The following is a 20,338-nucleotide window of genomic DNA, read 5'->3' as shown; positions in this document are numbered from 1 at the left end:
CGCCACGTGATGCATGACTCACAACTACAACAGCTACATTAGTATTCCTGCACTCCCCAGGCCAAATGAAGAAATATAAAGGCGTCATTTTTTTGTCATTACATTTTTTCCTATTAATTTATACTTTTACAATACCTCTTCCAGCAGGTGACCTCACAGCGATTTTTAAAATCACATAACACATGGCTAGAGCTGTAGTGCAGGGAGTGGAGACACTGTAATAGGTCACTGCCTTATCAGTGACAACAAACACTGTTGACATCTGGATAGCTCAGGTCAATGAGATAGTGTGTTGTTTATTTTTGTGCTGAGAAAGATTTTAATAAGTAGCCTCAACCTACTAGTGGTAGTAGCAGCAGTAGAAGTAGCAGTAATAGTATGACAGTATTAGCAAATTACTATTTTGTACTAGCAGCATAAGTAATAGTAATAGTTGTAGTAGTAAAGCAACATTTTGAGGTGAGGTGATTTTACTTTACTTTGATATTAGTAGACTGGAATAGAGTATTTCCATTTGATGCCAGTTTATACTTCTACTTCACTGCATTTTGGAAGTCAATGTTGTACTTTATACTACAACATCAGTTATGATAGTTATTTGTACTAGTCAACTAATACATTATGATGTATAATACAGATTAAGCTACCCAGCAGTATTTTTTACTCCTTCCACCACAGGTAGTAGTAATAATACTAGTATTCATGGAGAAGAGAGCCTGCAGGTTCCATACAAAAGTTTGTGAATCTATAATTTCACATCAGTGCAAACACGTTTACATCAGCTTCAGTGTATGTGTGTGTGTGTGTGTGTGTGAGAGAGCGAGAGAGAGAGAGAGTGCATGCGCGCAGAGAGACAGAGAGAGAGAGAGAGCATGCGCGCAGAGAGAGAGAGCATGCGCGCAGAGAGAGAGAGCATGCGCGCAGAGAGAGAGAGAGAGTGCATGCGCGCACGGTACTTGGATGCGGTCGTGCTCGCGCTACTACTCACGTTACACGACGCGTCCGAGGGCGTACGTCTGCGCCTTCCTCGCTCACTGTGCGTGACGTCGAATCAGCATGGCGGTCAAGGTGACTTCGGCATCGCTCTCTCAGCGATTTTCAACCCTCTGCTTTAACGTGTCTGCGTGTCTTCTGCTCGTTTTCGTGTGTGTGTGAATGACCCAAAGCTAGTCCTCCCGGTGCAGCCCGAGGCAGGGTGTCTCTGGCGCGGTGTCCTCCTCCGTGGCTGTAGCATCACTGGGCTAGCTGTCGCACCGGTTGGCCTTGATGAGACACCCACAACCTCGAAGTTAGCGAGATAACGCTAAACCGCTGTCGGATTGTTGTTACTAACCGCGATACGACCACAAACACTAGCTTAACGTGGCATCTTTTTACAGCAGCCGTCTGCAGATTCAAAGCTTAACATGTCGCTGCATCGCGTTGTGTCCTCTTCATACGTGTAGTGTGTGTGTTTGCTAGCCGGCGACCCAAGTGTAACAGTAGTTTGAGCTTGAAGCAGCTTGGTCGGTGGTTTCGCTTGCTGTCTTGCTCAACGAGAGTCTTGTTGTCCGGCTGTAGTCGTTTAACTCTGATTGTGTCTGTTGTGTGTCTCCTTCACGACAGTGGACGTTTCAAGGAGACAGAAGCCCAAAGCAGCTAGCTTGTTTTGGTTCATGTTATGTGCAGTACCCACCGCCTGCAGGACTTGCTTTGAACACGAGCCTTATTTGTGGGGATGTAAAAAACGCATATTGTCAAATAATGCCATGTGTTATTTTAGGTGCAATCTACCAAACGTGGGGACCCAAGTGAGCTGAAATCAATCTTCCAGAAGGTAAGGTCTGCACAGATCTGATCCTATCAAAGTCAAATGTTTCTTTGGTCAATGTCAGATTACGCATGTATGTATGTATGTATGTATTTTTATACGTGTGTGCTCATCATGTACATATCCATCAGATGTATTTGTGAGCTCTCCGTGTAGCAAACAGCTCACCCAGGACTGTGTTCACTTTGGGTGAAATGAGCTTGTCGGTCTGTCATGGGGTTTGAATTACAGCATTAGCCACACAGCTAAAAGTCCAGCACAGACGCCTGTTGTTACATTACAGCACACATAGCTGTAACCGAATAGTTTGTCAGTGTTTTTATTCATCAGTTAGCCTAATATTTATTTGTCAGACGGGAGACTTTAAACATGATTGTGCTTCACAGTTGATGAGTCAGCAGCAGCTGTGAGAGGAGTTTCGGGTTCAGTTCTGCGAGAGAATCGCTGCTTTTCTCAATTTCAATCTGCTACAATCTCCATGACATGTTAAGGGATTGTGTTGCAGTCTTTTCGAGGCAAAGGCCAATGCTCTATACACACTAGGTACTTTTAATCAGAGGGCCCAGGGTTCAAGTCCCTGTTCAGGCTGAAATGTCAGTTTTGCTGCTTCTAGAACAGCACAAGCTTTTGACTTCATTCAAGGACCTGAATGTTGTACTTGTCGGATCAGAGAGCACAGCGTCACTCCAGTGCTCATGCCATGTATATACATATTTAGTAATGTCAGAGGAGGCAAACTCGGAGTACTCTTGTGCATGACCATGATATGTCAAGTGAGCGATAGGTTAACCTTCACTCTGCTCCACTGTGCGGTGAGTGTGCCAGCAGTTGCCGGCACCCTGATGGATCAAATAGCTCTCAGGCTAAAAACAACAGAGCACGTGTTCCTGCTCAGCGTGTAACTCTGACACGCCACCCCACAACCGAAATAACACTGACCTTTGTTATTGAGGTGCAGCTCGAATCACCAGCAAACTTTAGTAAAACGACCAATGACAGAGCTGAAAGGAGAAGTGAATGTGTTGTAGCGAGTAAAACATGCACCTTATAGTGTTGTATGACGTTCACACAGCTTGTGACACTATAGTACATATCATACTCAACCCTCATGCCTTTGACCAAACAGCTGATTTGTCATGCTATTGATGCGTCATCTCCAGGTGATGTAGAAGGTGCCCACACTTTCTGAAGATGATTGGAGGTTTACAGCAATGTTTGTTCTGTAGTTTGAATAAAACCGCCCACATTTTCTGTGGTTATTTAACTGTGTATAAGGAACAGTTGTTGTAGTTGTTTATTAAATATAGTCTGGGTTAGGTATTGATGCTGGTGTTGTCTTTGGTCCCCTCAGTATGCCAGTGTAGCAGACAATGATGGAGAGAGGTTTATGACCCCAGGAGACTTCGTCCAGAGGTATCTAGGACTACACACGCAGATCCACCACAACCCCAAAACTGTACAGCTTATCGCTGCTGTGGCCGACACCACAAAGGACGGGTATGTACTGACACACACACACAGATTATCATTACTAATTGACAGTTTATTGAGCCATGTCTGATATGTACTTGCCATTATTTACATTTAAAGATAAGATAAAACTGCCAATGACTGCCATTTCCCAGATTGTTTGTGCATGCATGTATGTGCACACATTCAACTGATTAAGTGACTTAGTGTGTAGATCCGCTCAGAAACTTTAGTATCGAATGTGCTTTTTTTACACAGAAATGAGCTGTAAGTCATTTGCTGCCTGGCCTTTCATTTAATACCAAAACATTTTACAGTTTATGTTTGCATATCTTTTTATATCAGCGGAAAACTGTCTAAAAGAACAAAGAAAATGTTTTTTTTGTGTGCGTGACTTCTGTGAACTAACACTGTATGATCTGATCTTTGCTTCATTCCAACATCTTTGATGTGTTTTGTTTAACAATATATAAAATGTTTTTTTTCCTCTTCCACCACATGTACAATGGCAGGCTGATCTCGTTCCAGGAGTTTGTAGCATTTGAGTCGGTGTTGTGTGCGCCCGACACGCTCTTCATAACAGCCTTCCAGCTGTTTGACAAGACTGGAACCGGAAACATTTCCTTTGGTATGTGTCTTCACACACACACACACACACACACACACACACACACACACAGCTTTACGTTATGGCATTGAGATTATATGATTTAATTATTGTTGTATCAAAATTTGTCCGGATGATGAATTATTATGCTTTATTGTGCTTTTGCTGCAGAGAATGTCCGGGACATCTTCAGCCAGACCACAGTGCACCACCACATCCCCTTCAACTGGGAATGTGAGTTCATCCGTCTGCACTTTGGGCACGACCGCAAGAAACGCCTCAGCTACCTGGAGTTCACCCAGTTCCTGCAGGTGTGCTGATTACACACACACACACACACACACTGATCAGCGTTTGATTGCTTTTTCTCTACTTTTCTTACTTTATTTGTCTTTTTCAAGTTCCACTACATACTATATTTACGCACAGCGTCGCCGTGTCGTGTTTTTAGGAGCTGCAGCTGGAGCATGCACGGCAGGCGTTTGCCCAGAAGGACAAAGGGAAGAATGGCGTCATCTCCGCCATGGACTTCAGTGACATTATGGCCACCATCAGACACCACATGCTCACACCGTTTGTGGAGGAGAACCTTGTCTCTGTGAGTGCATGGACAGCTTTCTGACAGTAATTTGAACAATTTTCCATGAGGCCGTAAAATATTCAGTTCTGATTGACTTGAGGAGGATTGTTATTTTCAGATAAACACAGCTCTGGTTGTTCTAAATTCCTTTTTTATAATTGGAAGCTCATTCATCTTAGTTTTTACAGAGCAGCAAACTGTTTCAAGGCGAACAGGGACGTAAAGTTTTTCCATTTAACCGACCTTTAAAAACAGTACTTGTGTTTTGTTCACTGGCTAGTGGCAATATAATCCACTCTGACCTGTTGGGTTCAATGAACACACTCAACAGTAAATCATCCTGTGCTTTGCATGTTGGGTTAAGAGCCTTAAAGGATAATACTGGTAATTTTCAACTTAATTCTGCTGCATTTCTAATTGTAATAATAAGCTTAGCTCAGGCTCTTCATTGTTCTCTTGCAATAGGTGTGTCATACATTCCCACATTAATCTCCCTGACACATCTTGACAGGGAAACCTGAAGCCCAGGCTATAATAAAAGAAATGCGCTGGACAATATAACCATTAAAGTAAAGGAGTACAGTTACTCCTTAGCCCTCGCAATAAAAGAAAAAAAAGGTACAGTTTAAATTTAAATATGGCAATATTGAGTAATGTATGAAACCTGTGGATCTTGCTTTCTCATTGAGAGTTGAATATAAGAAACCAAAACGTATTGTTTATAGTGAAACCAGTACCTGTGCCTTTCTTCTGCCAGGCTGCGGGTGGCAGTACCTCTCACTTGGTCAGCTTCTCCTACTTCAACGCCTTCAACGCCCTCCTGAACAACATGGAGCTGATTCGCAAGATCTACAGCACGCTGGCTGGCACGCGGAACGACACGCTCCTGACCAAAGGTGCACAGATTCACTGTGCTCCCGTTATTGTCCCGTTGTGTCTTTGACTTCCAGCCAAAGATGTTGCATGGGTGTGTCAGGAGTGTGTTATTGTAAAAGATTATAATCTGGTCTCTCTCTCTCGCTCTCTCTCTCTCTCTCTCTCTCTCTCTCTCTCTCTCTCTCTCTCTCTCTCTCTCTCTCTCTCTCTCTCTCTCTCTCTCTCTCTCTCTCTCTCTCTCTCTCTCTCTGTGCAGAGGAGTTTGTTCATGCTGCCAACAGGTTCGGTCAGATCACTCCCATGGAAATTGACATCCTGTACCAGTTGTCAGGCCTGCACTCCCCCTCCGGGTAACACTCACTCTGATACTCCGTTAGATGCTTTGCTGACATTCATTGAAGGATATTATGATGACAATGATGCAAATAACAGGAAATAAACCCATGTGTATCAGGCGCCTGAATCTTGCTGACATTGAGAGGATTGCTCCACTAGAGGAAGGATGTCTGCCTCATCACCTGGTTGAAACCCAAAAACAGGTAGGATGATTGTGGCAGTCGGTTATGTGAAACTCCTAATTTGCGATAAAATTGATGTCATTGTCAGTGATGTTTTTTTTTTTCTTCCCATCAGGCCCATGGGGACAGTTCCAGGCCTATTTGGCTCCAGGTTGCAGAGTCTGCCTACAGGTTCTCCCTCGGCGCCATCGCCGGAGGTGAGTTATCCTGTGGCCGGAGGCAGAATGCAGCCTGATGGACACAGCCACATCCGATATGTCTAATTCATATCGGATGTTATTAAGTCTGATTTTGTGTGTGTTTATCTCAGCTACGGGAGCGACGGCAGTGTACCCCATCGACTTGGTAAAGACCCGTATGCAGAACCAGAGGTCCACTGGGTCCTTTGTTGGAGAGCTGATGTACAAGAACAGCTTTGACTGTGCTAAGAAGGTGCTTCGCTATGAGGGCTTCTTCGGCTTCTATAGAGGTAAGCCAGAAAGGCACCTGTGATGTTCCCCCGTGTGCAGTCGCACCACCAGTGATTTCTCCTTTAGTGTCTTTTATTTGATTCATTCATCTTAGCCGTGTGTTTCATCTTTCTCCACTTTTATATTGCTTTTCCTCTCCATGCCAGTCATTTCTTGAACAACATATCTGTATGTATTTTGGATTTCTCCTCTCTTGCTACTGTCTGCACAGTAATACTAATGAGCCCTGATGCTCTACAGGTCTGGTGCCTCAGCTTATAGGTGTAGCGCCTGAGAAAGCTATCAAACTCACAGTGAGTACCTGCCCTCACCAACACAACGCACAACCCTCCTGCACTTCAATTTCACTTTGCATGCACACTTATAATGTTCCATTGGTAAAAATGATTTATTAATGAGCTTGAAAACACATGAAAATGTAAGGATTTAAACAACATAAAACAAAAGGGGTCCATAAAATGACAAATACGATGAGAAGTTAAATTAAGTAAATATTTAAAATCGAATTGAAATTTAATAGGATGAAAAGTACGACATTAGGGGAATCTACAACGGCAAGATGAAAATGAGGGAGGGATTTTTATCATTACTCTGAATGGTCTTTGCTTGTGTCCCACAGGTGAATGACTTGGTGAGAGACAAGTTCACCAACAAGGACAACACCATTCCTTTTTTGGCTGAGGTTGTGTCTGGTGCTTGTGTAAGTACCATATCCCCAAACACTTTTGTATCTGTCTGTGAATGCATCCATGAACACTAGATAACAACGAATGCAGTCAGGTGTTTGAGGGCGTTACTTTTTAATGGCCTTAACAACTAACTCGTGCATGCAGTCTGTTTTATCTGTTGTATTAACCGTCTTGCAGAGCTCCTAACATCTAACATCAGACAGCAATGCTATAAACTGCACCCAGAGTAAAATTGCCCTCGTCCAATGCAACGTGTTTTTGTTTTTGTTTTTGTTTTTGATAGCGTTGTTCATCCTTACACACATTGGCCCAGCACACCTTACCGTCCGAGGAAATGGCAAAGTAAATGATTGATCAGGATTTAATTTTTTACTTTTGATACATTTCATGAGCAAGACTCCCTCGGCTGCGTACGTGTGAGATGCAGGAGCAGTAATCTATTTTTTTTTTTTTTTTTTTTTTTTTTTTATGTAATGCGTGAACAAGCTCCTCCTTCTCTTCCAGGCTGGAGGCTCTCAGGTGATCTTTACCAACCCTCTGGAGATTGTGAAGATTCGCCTGCAGGTGGCAGGCGAGATCACCACCGGACCTCGGGTCAGTGCGGTCAACGTGGTTCGTGAGCTGGGCTTCTTCGGCCTCTACAAGGTAATGTGTCTCAGGCCGCCCTGTGATGAGTTGCTTGCGTTGTTGGCAGGAGTGCAAACCGCGTTCTCACTGTATATCATTTAATGGCACTCCCTCTGTCTGGCATGTATGCACTCTTCCTCTTTGCCTCCCTCTTTCATAGTCTGCTCTCAAGCACAGTCTCATACATCTGTCTGCTCTTTGTGTGTCTCTCTAGGGTGCTAAAGCATGTTTCCTGAGAGACATCCCCTTCTCTGCCATCTATTTCCCCGCGTACGCCCACCTCAAGACCCAGTTTGCTGACGAGCAAGGCAGGCTGGGAGCTCTGCAGCTTCTCACTGCTGGAGCCATTGCAGGTATCCTCAGCAGAAATAAGCAATGCTAATAAACTAGCTGTTGTTATTCATTACGACTGACTTTTTACTGCCCTTTAAGTCATGGAGACCACATTTTACACAGGTTTGAAGAAACATGCGTCATCTGTCGTCTTCGTAACTCTATTTCCCAGGTATCCCTGCAGCCTCCCTCGTGACGCCTGCCGATGTCATCAAGACTCGTCTGCAAGTGGCAGCGAGGGCAGGACAGACCACGTACACGGGAGTCATCGATTGTTTCAGGAAGATAATGAAAGAGGAGGGGTTCAGGGCTCTGTGGAAGGGAGCTGGAGGTGCGTGTTTGTGTTTGTGTACATGCATCGACACAATGCATGTCTGGTTTTTGTAATTAAACCGTGTTGACTTGTTTTGTCTGTCTTTTCTCCAGCTCGTATGTGCCGGTCTTCTCCTCAGTTTGGTGTCACACTGGTGACTTATGAGCTCTTGCAGCGATGGTTATACGTTGATTTTGGAGGACAGTAAGTTGATCTTTTTGTTAACAGGAGAGTGAGCAGTGAAGTCACTTATGTAGCCTTTTTAAAAATGTAGACGGCTGTTAGGTAGACGGGGAGGGACGCTGGGGAAGCACATGTGAGGATGCATCATGCGCTTGTAGGATTCATGGCCAGCACGGAAATACAGAACATATAGTTTTAGAGGGAGTACATATTACTCTTTATGACTTTTGATGCTTGATTGCTTGCTTTCTTCTCTTTTTCTCCTCTCTGCAGTCGCCCGGCAGGATCTGAACCCACACCCAAGTCTCGTATCTCAGAGCTTCCTCCTATCAACGCCGACCACGTCGGAGGCTACCGCCTGGCTGCAGCCACCTTTGCCGGCGTGGAGAACAAATTTGGCCTCCACCTTCCCAAATTCAAGTCATCCGGTGTGGTTTCCATACATCACCCAGAGCCAGTCGCCGCCGCGCCGGCCCCATAGAGGTCTGAACCTCCATATCACTTTGCCATCCCTCTCCTCCTCCACCAGGAGCCAGACACTTTGATAGATACACAAACAAAAACACGCACACGGTTGAAAACGCACTCCTTAAAAACAAAACAACACCAGGTGACGGTGTGCTCCACTGGTCCCCAGCCAGTAGTGGAGGTGGAGAGCTGGCTGCAGCTGTGGATGTGACCGAGCAGACGGCGACGGGACCGGAGCGCTGACTGTGTTGTATCTTCAGTGGCTGGAGGCTCCTGGCGTCTCATCTTTTGTGTTCTTCTCTCCAGCATTCGTATGAATCGGAGCCTCGGGCACTCCTCTTCCTTTCTCTCTCATGACTAGCTGATTTGATTTTCATTCTGTTTTCCGTCTGATACTCAGTGCGAGCAGGACGTTTCTCCTATTGGACAGCGGGCATCGAAAATATTAGATTGTTGAGCATGGTGTTGGGTTTCCCTCTCGATTGGTCCTTCCACAGGAGGCTAGATACTGTACATATTGTATAACTGTGGTGAGACGGCTCATTGACGGGAAGGAAAGGGTTACAATACAAAGGTCCGTAACGTTCGGTCTGCGTCGTTATACAGTAACTGTCATGGAAACGTGGGGGAGATTCAGTCTTACTGATGTACAGAACTTTACAATCAAGTGTGTTCTTGATAAAACCAGAATCATGAGATAAGAATTAGATAATAATAAATTAAATGTATCTCAATTCATTCACTGTATTTTATTGAAATAAATCATCCATATGGTTTTAATTTTACCAACTGAGTTTGAGTTTTATTCCAATGGAAAAGTGCAACCATTAACTGTATCTGGAACAGCAGGAAAGCATACAGTACAATACGTATATGCAGAGAATACTGATCTTGTTCATGTCTTATCAAATATGGTTGCAACAGTGCATTCTTAGCTAATTTTAAACATTAAAGAGAAAGCGTTTGAGTCTGCTGAGGTCGGACTGCTGCATCCTGGAGGGAGGTAACGACTGGATGGAAAAGGAAAAGAATAAAACTCATTCATGTTCTGTGGTAAAGGGTAAACTAGTTTCCAACCTCAGCTTTGCACCTGTTAAATCTAAATGTAGTTTATTTGGATCCTCATAAAGTGGACAAGTCAGGAAACTGTTCTACTAATTACACAGGTACAGAGTATAAAACGATAACCTTTGGTACAGAAATCACCTTTAAATTATACTAGTGTCAATAGAGTCGAGGCAAGTATAGGAACAGATTTTTGCCTGGTAAAAAGCTTGCAGTGCTAATCTTAGTAATGTACTAAAGCATTTAGTACAAAGCAGCATTTTTTTAAACAATACACAAAATATTTAAATAAGTGCAACCACCAGAATAAATATTAAATATTGTAGTGGTTGGAATGTAAGAATGACACACTTCCGCACAGGCCAGAGGTCGCATGTGAGAGCACATTAGCTGTTGGTCATCAAATTCAAGTGCTGCTGAGGATCTGATAGAGATATGTCAGCTTTTCTTTCTTTTAGCTCTGCTGAATTACTTAGACAGCCATGTGCACAAGCGTGTCCCGAAAATATTAAAACATGTAAAAACACTCAAATGGTAATAAAAAGGTGCAAGTACAAAGGTTTGCATATTTAAAAAAGGGCTGAGTTGGTTGAGGCCTGAGGAGAAGAGCAGTTTCTGAAAACCCTGAGGATGTTCTCAAAGCTAGAAGTCACATCTGTGCTGAAAATCACTTCCCTGTATTCCTTTGCAAGTTTAACTTTCAACCACTTAAACTGTGGTTGCTGTACTACTACTGCTACACATGACATCCATCGTCCCTTCAAATGTACTCAAACTCTCACATTCAAAAACGGGTCTTTTCTATCCATTCTAGCTCTGCAAATCTCCTCAGGCCAATCCATGTAGTAGTAGGTGGAAAAGCTGGAAGCCACAGAGAGGAGAGCGCTGCTCCTCTGGCAGTGTCGGGTAGTGTGCTATAGGTGGCGTAGTGTACTAGAGAGAAATGTATGAGCGGTCGTCGGTGCGGCGTTTGCAGCATCAGACGTTGGCCAGTTCCTCGGCTTCGTCTCGGCTCTCATTGATCTCAGCCAGCGTCCTGACGAAGCGCGTCCACTCGTCGGCCTTAGGCACGCATATTTGCTGCAGAGAGAGAGACGACGGACAAACGCATGTAATCAGCATGTAAAGGGAAAAGCTGGAGAGAGTGACGTCAAAAAAAAAAAAAAAAAGGACAGATAACATGACATCTCACCTCCCCTACGTCGTAGACCTGCACCTGCCCCTCCGAGTCCCCGGTGGCAATCTCTTTACCGGAGTGAGCCCATCTAACGCGGTTCAGTGCTGGAGCGCCCTCCACATACACGCTGGCGGTGGGAACCTTAAAACACACACACACACACACACACACACACACACACACACACACACACACACACACACACACACACACACACACACACACACACACACACACACACACACACACACACACACACACACACACACACACACAGCAACTTACAGATTCATGTATGGCCATCAGTGTTCCCCCGTTAGACAGCCACATGTAGATGTGACTCATGGAAGAATAGTAGGAAATGCGCTTAATCAAGTCAGATGAGAACATTGATGCCATAACAAAAAAAGGCGTGTTTCCCAAAATGTCAAGCTATGGGGGTGAAATTAAAGGTCTTAATCAGTGAATTGTGTGTGTGTGTGTGTGTGTGTGTGTGTGTGTGCGTACCTCGGTATCATTATTGAGGTTCCACAGGTCCAGGCGTCCGGCCAGGTCCACGCAAGCAAACAGAGCCGGGTGTGTTGGAGACCACATGGCGTCATAGACGTAGTCACAACTGTCTTCGAACGAGTACAACGGGCGGGTGCTCTGTACAGAGGAACGGGAAGAACAGAGGGAGAGTTGGATTAATGTTGGGTATCGTGACTGAAAGGGGATTTAACAAAAGCAGCTCTGCAAGTGACTGTGTGAATATCTCACCTTAGTGCTCCAGAGTTTGACAGTCCAGTCAAAAGAGGAGGAGATGAAGAGATGAGAGAAGTCAACGGGTCCTCCAGCACTGTGACAGCTCAGCCCGGTCACCGGACCATGATGGCCCTCAAACACCTCAGTGATGCCCGCCTTACTGTAACGCACATAAAAACAACCGTGAAAGGTTCTGCTAATTACCTTCCTTCCCCTCAAGGCTTTTATTTCACAATGTGTTGGAAGTCGCAACCGTCGCTCCTTTGGTGCTAATGAGGACAGAGGTCAAAGATCACACACCTCCCGTGGCGACAGGCTGTGTAGACCGAGCCGTCCTCGCTCCCCACCACAAAGTTGTTCACATCGCCCAGAGGGAAGGCCATGGAGGTGACAGCCACCGCTTTGCTCTGTTTGAAGACCAGCTCCAGACTGTCCTGCAGGGAAAACAAACACGCACAGGGTCAGACTCTACCATCTGATATTCATGACGGCGTGTCCGTCATTAATCCGTCCATACGAGCTCAGCGTACCTGTGGCTGGGAGAGCATGTCGAGGCTCCAGGAGCACATCTTGCCGTCGGTGGAAATGCTGATCAGGTTGTTAGCATTTTGGGTTCCTACCACGTTCACACAGTAAACTGGGTGCTGAACGGAGCAGAGCACAGTTAAGAGGAGTAGAACAACACACACTTACCAGATGTAAAGATGCAGAGACAAAAAAACGCATTGGCTGGAAAAACTACCACAAAAACACACAGTAGTGTCGATCATTTCAAAAGACCGTAAATGAAATAGTTTGTGAGAGTGTGTCGACATAAAGGTGTGTGCGCTCCAGTGCATTACTGTGTGTGCAGATGCAGACAGAGGAGTTCTCTGAACAGGGGTGCGCTTGTTGCTCCTGTTGTCCCACAAGACGATCTGTCCGGAGTATGTCCCACCCACCACCAGGTTGGGGTGGAACTTTGCAAACCCGGCTGACATCACCTCTGACTAGAGGAAGAAAAAAAACGTGTTATAAACAGTATATTTGCTTCTGCCTGGGTATTTGGTTGTATTAGGCTTACAACTATTCATTTTGACTCTTGAAGTCTGGAATTGAACCTGGCACATTGCGGTAACATGCACTGTAACCACAGGGCTACGAAGGCGCCCCACGTAACCTCTCCTCAAGATACTGTTTTCATGGTGAATTATTTCCTTACCTGGCAGTGGAAGATGTACTCGGGTGTGTTCTTCTTGTACTTCAGGTTCCAGACCAGTGCCACTCCATCCGGCTCATGGGGAGCATCCTCATTGTTGTTATACGAGGCCACCAGCAGCTCTGGATACTGAGAGGAACACAGCATTAATCAACACAGGAGTCTGCTCTCACTGACCCTCTGCCAGGTGTGCGGGTTTGGACATCTAATAGGATGAATTTCTCCGTGGGGATCAATGACAAATACAACCCACCTGAGGTGACCAGTCGAGACAGGTGACCACTCTGTTTTTAGTCCAGCGCTCATCTGCAAACTGTCTGTTGAGAACCAGCTTTGCACCTGCTTGCAAATCACTGCGAAGGAAAACCCCCACCCCAACAAAAAAGGATTATCAAGCCTGCCGTCATTAAACTTCTGTCTTAGCTATTTATTTACTTTCTTTAAACACTTTTTTTTCGTGTGCCTCACCCTTCCTTGTCCTCGAGGTCTCTGCCGCTGTAGTCGAAGCAGACGTCCACGTGCTCAGCAAGAGCTCTCTCCACGATTCTGCTGCCTCGTTCGAAAAACGACAGGAATTCCTCGGAGTGCAGGACTTGCAGCTTCTCTTCTTCTGTCAGCTCTTTGGGATTGTCTGTACACATGAATGAGAGTTCAATAAAGATAGAAGAATAAAATAGTTCTTGGTTACCGGTAACATGTTGCTGGATGGATAGAAATGACTGTTTTTTTCCCCCTATTAATCAGCAATATTAAAGCACAGTGGATTTCCTGCCACAGTTATTGGTATTAATAATTAAGATGTCATCAACAACCAGCTCACACTTTGAGGGTTTACGTGTTACAAACTTCTGTCCTTACCCTCGTCTTGCTGATCGCCATGTTCACCTTTGTCCTCCTGGGCATCCTCTGCAGTTGGGGGAGCAGTTATCTCCTCATCCTCTTCCTCATCTGGACAACAAACAGATTTGATTTAGTTCTTATTGAATGTTGATTAAACCACAGTAGAAAGTTGGGACAACACTCTTTTTTGGTGTATATGTTCGTTTACCTGCTTTTTGATCGGTGTGCGTCAGAGCCTCGGTGGGCGTCTGTGTTTCTTTGGAGTAGGCTACTAATTCCTTCGGGGCAAAGTCGACCTGGGTCACTTTGGACATGCCCAGCCTCACGGCTCCACGTCTACACACACACACACACACACACACACACACACACACACCATGGTGGAAATAAGGTCACGCATACAAAGGTTTGCGATGCAAGGCAGAACGGAATGAAAATTGTACATGTAGAGACGTAAATAACGATGTACAGACATAATACTAACACATTTAGACAAATCTAAAGGTGAAAAAACACAAACTGAATAAAGTCGGAAGACAAGCTAAAGGAGAGAGGAGGAGCAGTACCCCATCAGCTCAGAGTCGGAGTGCAGTTGCAGAGTAGAGGGGTCAGGGTCCCAATGCAATGTCCTACAGCCAAACCACCAGACGGTGTTAGTCAGAGAAAGACGGGACAGACAGAAAGAAAAAGGAAAACAAGAGGATGAAACCAAACGCAAAAGGACAGGCAGAAAGGTAAGCCAATCAAGAAATGTTAAAGACAGAACACAGAGAAGAGGAAAGACAGAGAGAGAAGAAGAACGAAGTGCGGGTTAATTGAGAAACGTCAGCGTGCCGGTGAAAAGGCAAAGAGGAGAGGAGGTCAGAACTCATCAAGTATATTCAACACGTTGATACACACACACTTGGCATGCAGGTACAACCCAAAATTACATAAAAATGACCTTAAATAACCACACATACACACGCGCGTGCGCACACATACACAGACCTCGGTCCTGCGTTTCCATCCCCAGAGTCTTGGCTTCCTGCATCGCTGCCCACTGATTTGTTGGAGGGAGACATGGGGGCGGGGACTAGGTAGTGAAACAGACATGTATCTTCTGTTACTACCCTCAGGGCCTGAGCTGTGAGTGTGTGTGTGTGTGTTTGTAAGTCAATGAATGGATGAGTGAGTGAGGGAGAGAGTGAGTGAGGGATGGAGGGAGAGAGTGAGTGAGGGAGGGAGGGAGGGAAGAAGTGTGTGAGGGAGCGAGTGAGTGAGTGAGTGAGCCAGTGAGCGAGTAAGTGAGTTTGCATGCAGTAAGGAGGACAAAACAAAAAAAAGGACACACAAAGGAGAGAGAAGAGAGAATGAAAATAAATGGCAGGCAGGTTTTAGGTGTCATGCAGAAACATATAAAATGTTCAGATGTTGAGTGAGGGGGGGGGGGGGGGGGGGGGGGCAGTGACAGAAACCAAGCCAGACCACAAAGTTAGAAGGGACTTTTATTAACACTGCAACTGCAACAAGCAAACCAGAAATCGATGGCAGATAAGTGGGGGTGAAAGGTAGAAATAGAAGCATGCGGACATGGTGTGTTTACCGTGGTGTATGTCAGGGGTGATGCCGACACTCTGCAGCAGCGCCTCCGCCTCCCTCCTCTTCCTCTCCAGGTCAGAGTCTTCATGACCACCACCCGCCTCAGCTCCTCGCTTGGAGTCTCCCTACAGAGTACAGAACAGGCTCAACACAAAGCAGCAGCCACGCAGGTTCTTCAAGTGACACGTACTATACTAGAAACGTTGAAGCTATTGTTTCTACCACTTACATCCTTCTTTTTCTTCTCCTCCTCTTTTCTCTTCTTCTCCTCTCGAATCTGGGCGATCCGTTGCTTCTTCCTCTCCAGTTCAGCCTTCAGCTCGCTCTTGTCAGACATACTGCAGGAGGACGAGAGGATGTTACAGGGCGACACTTATGAGTTATTTAATTACGGTTCATCAATTCGCTTCACTCACAATGAGCCCTGTCCAGGATCCTCAACTAAATATCAGCAAATTAAATACTAGGCTTACAGCGTGTCTAGTAGGACTGCAACTAACGAATATTGGTAGTCAGACAACTATTAATACAGACAAGAAAAAGCAGCAAGTTATCCGCTGGAACCATCACAAAAAACTACTTGATTGATTAATCAGTTATCAAAAGAGTGGCCAATCATCCTCTGTCAAACAACTAATCGTTGACTCATCACTTCAGCCCTAATGTTTAGGTAAGCAGGGAGACCGGAGACTGACATTCAAGTGGAGGACCAGAGTGAAAGCTTCAGTGTGAACAACATCAGATATCACCTTGAGCAACACACACAGTCTGTACATCCTGTACTGTGACTTAAAAATGACCTTGTGTGAAGGCGAAAAGAAATCTCTTTTCAGGGACATTATTATGATCTTATTATAATAATTCCATCGCTCCTAATTGCCCTGTTAGTCCATGTGAGCATTGAGGTGCATCTACCAATCAACATTAATTTATGTATCAACCCTGAGCACCGAGATGGTCTAATTACAAACGCTTCAAAACTACACAGCAGATCTATTTTAGAGTGGAAATGATTCGTTGATAAATTGATTAAACAAATTGTCAGCTATTTTGATTATCAATTAACAGTTTAGTCATTTTTCAAGCAAAAAATACCAAATATTCTAAGTTTTCAGCTTCTCAAAGCTGAAGATTTTCATGGTAGTAAACATGGTAGTAAACTAAAGTATGACATGAGTGTTGGAGTGTTGCAACAAGTAATGCGATTTTGGACAAAATGACTAATAGATATATTGAGAAACAAAATAATGATCGGTCCCTGTCCTCTATTTGATGCAATGTTATCTTAAACATAGAGAAACACTTCAATTACCATGACATTTAAATCATGTAACAAGAAATCTAACTGGCTTGCTTATTCTAGACTGAGGCAAAGTTGGTAAAAAAAAAAAAAAAAAACACTTCAAAAAGCTGAATGCTGAGCTAAGTGACAGATATATTCAAGTAATTCATTAAACATTAGCACCAGTAATTCAGCTTTCCCAGTGTGCAAACTGCACATATCAGTGCTGCAATATCCAGATTGTGTTGTTTGCAGCAGTAACGTATCAGTGCTGCATTAGCCGTTAGCCCTGGGCCGGTCATACTGGTGACATGTGAACACCAGCCAGCTGTTCATAACAAGGTTCCCTTTATCTGTTTTCTCCTGATGAAATGAAACGACTGAGAGGGTGGATTAGTCCAAAAAAGATACATACTAAATCTGTAAAGGCTAGGTAATTATAAAATACCCTGGTTATGTTTACAAATAAATAGTATTAGTATATTAGACTCTTACACAAATGTTAAAAGTCAGAGCTAGCAGTGTTTTAGTGATGGTGTGGCTATTCATACACAGCATATAGATACACCAGCTAAAACCACGATCATTCATCATCAGGTCACATTCATGTCCTAACGCTGATCGTATTATGTTACGTTTGTGTCGGGAGTGTCCAGCTGGACCACCGAGACGCCAATAACCGCCCTCACAAATCTGCAGATAACAATGTAAACTCGCTATTGTGTCCATTTCATCGTTTGTGTATTCATCACAAATCGCGTATTTACTGAATGCGTTATGTTACGGAGGCTTTCTTCTGGCTCGAACATTATTATAATCTAATTAACGGCTACATTGTCGGCACAGACGTCTAGTTTAGCTGTGCTAGCATGCTAATCTCCATGGCAGCCGGTAGGGCCTACTGTCACAATGAGCGACTATAACGGTAGCATCGCCGACCAACGCCCGAGCCTCTCCGCTGTACTGTCCCGTTTACTGACACGTATAAAAACAACACGGTTATGAAGGCGTGATGAAATACCTGGTATCAGATATTAGATTTACGTAGATAGATGACAATAGAATCCTGTTTTGCGTGCGTTAAGCCTGAAGAGAAGAGAGGTGATGGTGGAGACTGATGATGCTGGAAGAGAGGCAGTTAGCCAATTAACTCCGCTGCGGACTTCTTCTTCGGTGGTTGGCCGCACAACTGTTAAAGTAGAGTACCACTGCCCCCTACTGGCGGAAGTTGCAATTTCCTGAAAAATGTCTCAATGTTTGATGGGTTTTGTTCAGCAGCAGTAGTGAAAGAAGTATTCAGATCCTTTATTTAACTAAAATCATCACTGCCACAAAATCAATACATTACGTATAAAAGTATTGAAATAAAAGAAGTAGAACGTCCAATTCCAGAGTCTTAAATACAAATAAAATGATTATAATATATGATTATTATACCATTAACGATGTAAGCAGCATTTTAATGTTGTAGCTTCCTGAAATTGAGACAATTTTAGCTACTTTACAAACTGTTTGGTTGTTTAGTCAAAACAATAAAAAAAACTAAAATTAAATATAAAATCACACATATTTATTAACATTTGTCAATCATTTTTATTATTATTTTTTATGTTTTTACTCCATACAAAAGTTTTTGTGCATTTCTTATGAACACTCATACAATTCAGTCAGTGTGGTTTGTCATGTGGAAAACTGCGAACACAATAAAGGCATTGTCTACATGTCTGTACAACATTTGATGATTTGCATGATTTGAATATTAACCTTTGTTTTTAAAGTGGATTTGCTGACAGTCCTGCACTGGTTTGGTCTTGCGATTTAATATTGTAGTCTTACCCTGTATGGAAGGCCATCATCTCTTAGGTATTTCTTTGTTTTTACTGTGGTTCAGGAGCTGGATCGGCATAACGCAAGGGGTCGTAAAGGTCACGTTTGAAATCATAAGGGTCGAAGTAAGGGCTTTTCATGATGGCTGGTTCTTTAGTAACACTTTCCTTGGCTTCTGCTACTTCCTCCTCTTTCTCTTCAGCGGGTGCCTCTGGTGTTTCCTGGCTGGGGCGGGGAGGGTGATCGATGAGGCAGTCAGGGTCCCAGTATGGATCACAGACATACTCCATACCTTTGACAGTAAGAGGAGGGGGAGTTTGCACAGACTTTTTGGGAGCCAGAGGAGCTAGGGGTGGTTGGGGAGGAGCAACAGCTTTTATCTCCTCCGTTTTGGGCCTGCAGGCGGGGTTGACTCGTGGGTCACACAGTACTGCAACAGCCCCTGTTGGCAGGTAGACGATCTGAGGTTTGCACAGTGGGTCTTTGGGGTTACACAGATAGATCCTCTGAGCATTCTCCAGAGGGTCTGGTGTGGGGGCAGGGGTGGTGGGTGGTGGAGGGGGCTGAGTGGTAGTAGTTGGTGGTGCGGTGGTAGTCAGCACACCCATTACATTTTGGTAACTGGAGGCATCTGGGCCATAGGTTACCTCCAAGTGACGCATCTGCTGATACAACATTCTGATCCTGTCGATCTCATAGAGCTGATAGAGAAACATATCAGAGAGGAAATGAAAACAAGTTTCTTTCGGCTGAATAGTGTAATACAAGTACAACCATTTATATAAGAATCTGAAATCAACCTCAACTTACTCCTTCAATGTGTCCGATACTGTTGTAGAAGCGGTAATAGGACTGGAAATCAGGCGTGCCTCTGTACCACTTTGGATCAATGTTCCTCTTAGGTGGAGAATTAGTAAAGAAATCATGTGCCTGATCAGAGCCGATGTTAACTGGATTCTCTGGAAGAACAAAAAAATCAGGAATTATAAGGGGGGAAAGAATTGCAATATAAATTCCAATTCGCAAGGCATTAAGTTTACAATCACTCAAAAAAAATGTATGTAAGGTTATAGGTTTTCAAATCTTAGGATCAGCTGGGCCATTTTAAATCCTATAGAAATATAAGTATTATTGATTATTTGCACAGTTTACAGGATAACAATTATTTGTATGAAGAACGTTACTGCCAGTATAATAGTATTGAAAGCAGAGTGCCAGTATCTGCAAGAAGGTGGTAAATTAAATACCTCCGGGATTCTTTACTTTCATCAGAGATGTTGCTTCTAGCAAACCTGGAGGGAGGCAGAGAATATATTAGACACCACAAAACAACAAAACTCTGCAAAGCAATACAGAGCAATTAAAGGGACGCTCAACTTGTGACTATATGAACAGTGCTATCAACAGATACAATTCAATCCATTCAATCATATTCAACTTTTTATTGGTGTGGTTTTAACTTCTACATAAAGAAGAATCATTTCATGCACTTTATTTAGACAAACCTGCCATTAACAGCACGTAGCAAAGCCTCCTCAACAGGGACACCTGGGAAATCATCCTGGACTTCTGCAATACACAACATAAACATTGCAAAGCAAAGGTTGCCTTATATGTATAGCTCTACTTTTAAACTTGACTACTAGAGTGAATAAGAAAACGACTCACCTGTTGTTGCAT

The 20,338-nt window shown here is 44.0% G+C and overlaps 3 protein-coding genes across 6 annotated transcripts; 1 reads left to right on the top strand and 2 right to left on the bottom strand.

The window, feature by feature from the left end:
- Positions 1 to 970: 970 nt before the first annotated feature.
- Positions 971 to 9,729, top strand: LOC142956254 (electrogenic aspartate/glutamate antiporter SLC25A12, mitochondrial-like). The gene is made up of 18 exons (XM_076097729.1): positions 971 to 1,068; positions 1,763 to 1,816; positions 3,162 to 3,307; positions 3,793 to 3,908; positions 4,059 to 4,198; positions 4,339 to 4,485; positions 5,225 to 5,363; positions 5,600 to 5,693; positions 5,798 to 5,882; positions 5,977 to 6,058; positions 6,172 to 6,330; positions 6,572 to 6,624; positions 6,951 to 7,031; positions 7,525 to 7,665; positions 7,862 to 8,000; positions 8,153 to 8,311; positions 8,407 to 8,497; positions 8,750 to 9,729. The coding sequence occupies exons 1-18, from the start codon at positions 1,057 to 1,059 to the stop codon at positions 8,955 to 8,957; spliced, it is 2,046 nt and encodes a 681-aa protein (XP_075953844.1). The 5' UTR covers positions 971 to 1,056; the 3' UTR covers positions 8,958 to 9,729.
- LOC142956255 (dynein, cytoplasmic 1, intermediate chain 2a-like) lies at positions 9,719 to 17,992 on the bottom strand. Of its 4 annotated transcripts, XM_076097733.1 has the most exons (17): positions 17,853 to 17,992; positions 15,779 to 15,887; positions 15,554 to 15,674; positions 14,935 to 15,043; positions 14,535 to 14,597; positions 14,177 to 14,304; positions 13,987 to 14,076; positions 13,597 to 13,759; positions 13,382 to 13,481; positions 13,132 to 13,257; positions 12,773 to 12,919; positions 12,461 to 12,574; positions 12,231 to 12,364; positions 11,946 to 12,090; positions 11,694 to 11,834; positions 11,202 to 11,327; positions 9,719 to 11,089 (listed from the first exon to the last, which is right to left on the bottom strand). In XM_076097733.1, the coding sequence occupies exons 2-17, from the start codon at positions 15,884 to 15,886 to the stop codon at positions 10,988 to 10,990; spliced, it is 1,917 nt and encodes a 638-aa protein (XP_075953848.1). In that variant the 5' UTR covers position 15,887; positions 17,853 to 17,992; the 3' UTR covers positions 9,719 to 10,987. The 4 variants fall into 4 exon arrangements, with proteins under 4 accessions (XP_075953848.1, XP_075953845.1, XP_075953846.1 ...); XM_076097730.1 differs by lacking the exon at positions 14,535 to 14,597 and having other exon boundaries at positions 14,959 to 15,094; XM_076097731.1 differs by lacking the exon at positions 14,535 to 14,597 and having other exon boundaries at positions 14,959 to 15,043.
- A 657-nt stretch (positions 17,993 to 18,649) lies between these two features.
- LOC142956033 (uncharacterized) lies at positions 18,650 to 20,338 on the bottom strand. Its single transcript, XM_076097329.1, has 6 exons — positions 20,327 to 20,338; positions 20,164 to 20,227; positions 19,906 to 19,950; positions 19,469 to 19,617; positions 18,868 to 19,359; positions 18,650 to 18,825 (listed from the first exon to the last, which is right to left on the bottom strand). The coding sequence occupies exons 1-6, from the start codon at positions 20,336 to 20,338 to the stop codon at positions 18,709 to 18,711; spliced, it is 879 nt and encodes a 292-aa protein (XP_075953444.1). The 3' UTR covers positions 18,650 to 18,708.

The sequence above is a fragment of the Anarhichas minor genome, unplaced genomic scaffold (genome assembly GCF_050575085.1).
Source record: "Anarhichas minor isolate MPS153535 unplaced genomic scaffold, ASM5057508v1 ptg000024l, whole genome shotgun sequence".
NCBI lineage: Eukaryota > Metazoa > Chordata > Actinopteri > Perciformes > Anarhichadidae > Anarhichas > Anarhichas minor.
Note: the sequence above shows the minus strand (reverse complement) of the source record. Positions and strands in the feature narration are given on the sequence as shown.

Bases quoted from the DNA above. Each gene is read 5' to 3' on its own strand.
- LOC142956254 (XM_076097729.1), top strand. The intron at 8,001-8,152 runs GTATCCTCAGCA...TCTATTTCCCAG, and splicing joins CACTGCTGGAGCCATTGCAG to GTATCCCTGCAGCCTCCCTC. The intron at 8,312-8,406 runs GTGCGTGTTTGT...TCTTTTCTCCAG, and splicing joins TCTGTGGAAGGGAGCTGGAG to CTCGTATGTGCCGGTCTTCT.
- LOC142956255 (XM_076097733.1), bottom strand. From the start codon at position 15,886: ATGTCTGACAAGAGCGAGCTGAAGGCTGAACTGGAGAGGAAGAAGCAA. The intron at 14,598-14,934 runs GTGTGTATGTGT...GTTTGGCTGTAG, and splicing joins GTGTATGTGTGCGCACGCGC to GACATTGCATTGGGACCCTG. The intron at 12,920-13,131 runs GTAAGGAAATAA...TTCTTCCTCTAG, and splicing joins AGTACATCTTCCACTGCCAG to TCAGAGGTGATGTCAGCCGG.
- LOC142956033 (XM_076097329.1), bottom strand. The intron at 19,951-20,163 runs GTTTGTCTAAAT...GCCTCCCTCCAG, and splicing joins CTACGTGCTGTTAATGGCAG to GTTTGCTAGAAGCAACATCT. The intron at 19,618-19,905 runs GTATTTAATTTA...TTGTTCTTCCAG, and splicing joins GAAAGTAAAGAATCCCGGAG to AGAATCCAGTTAACATCGGC.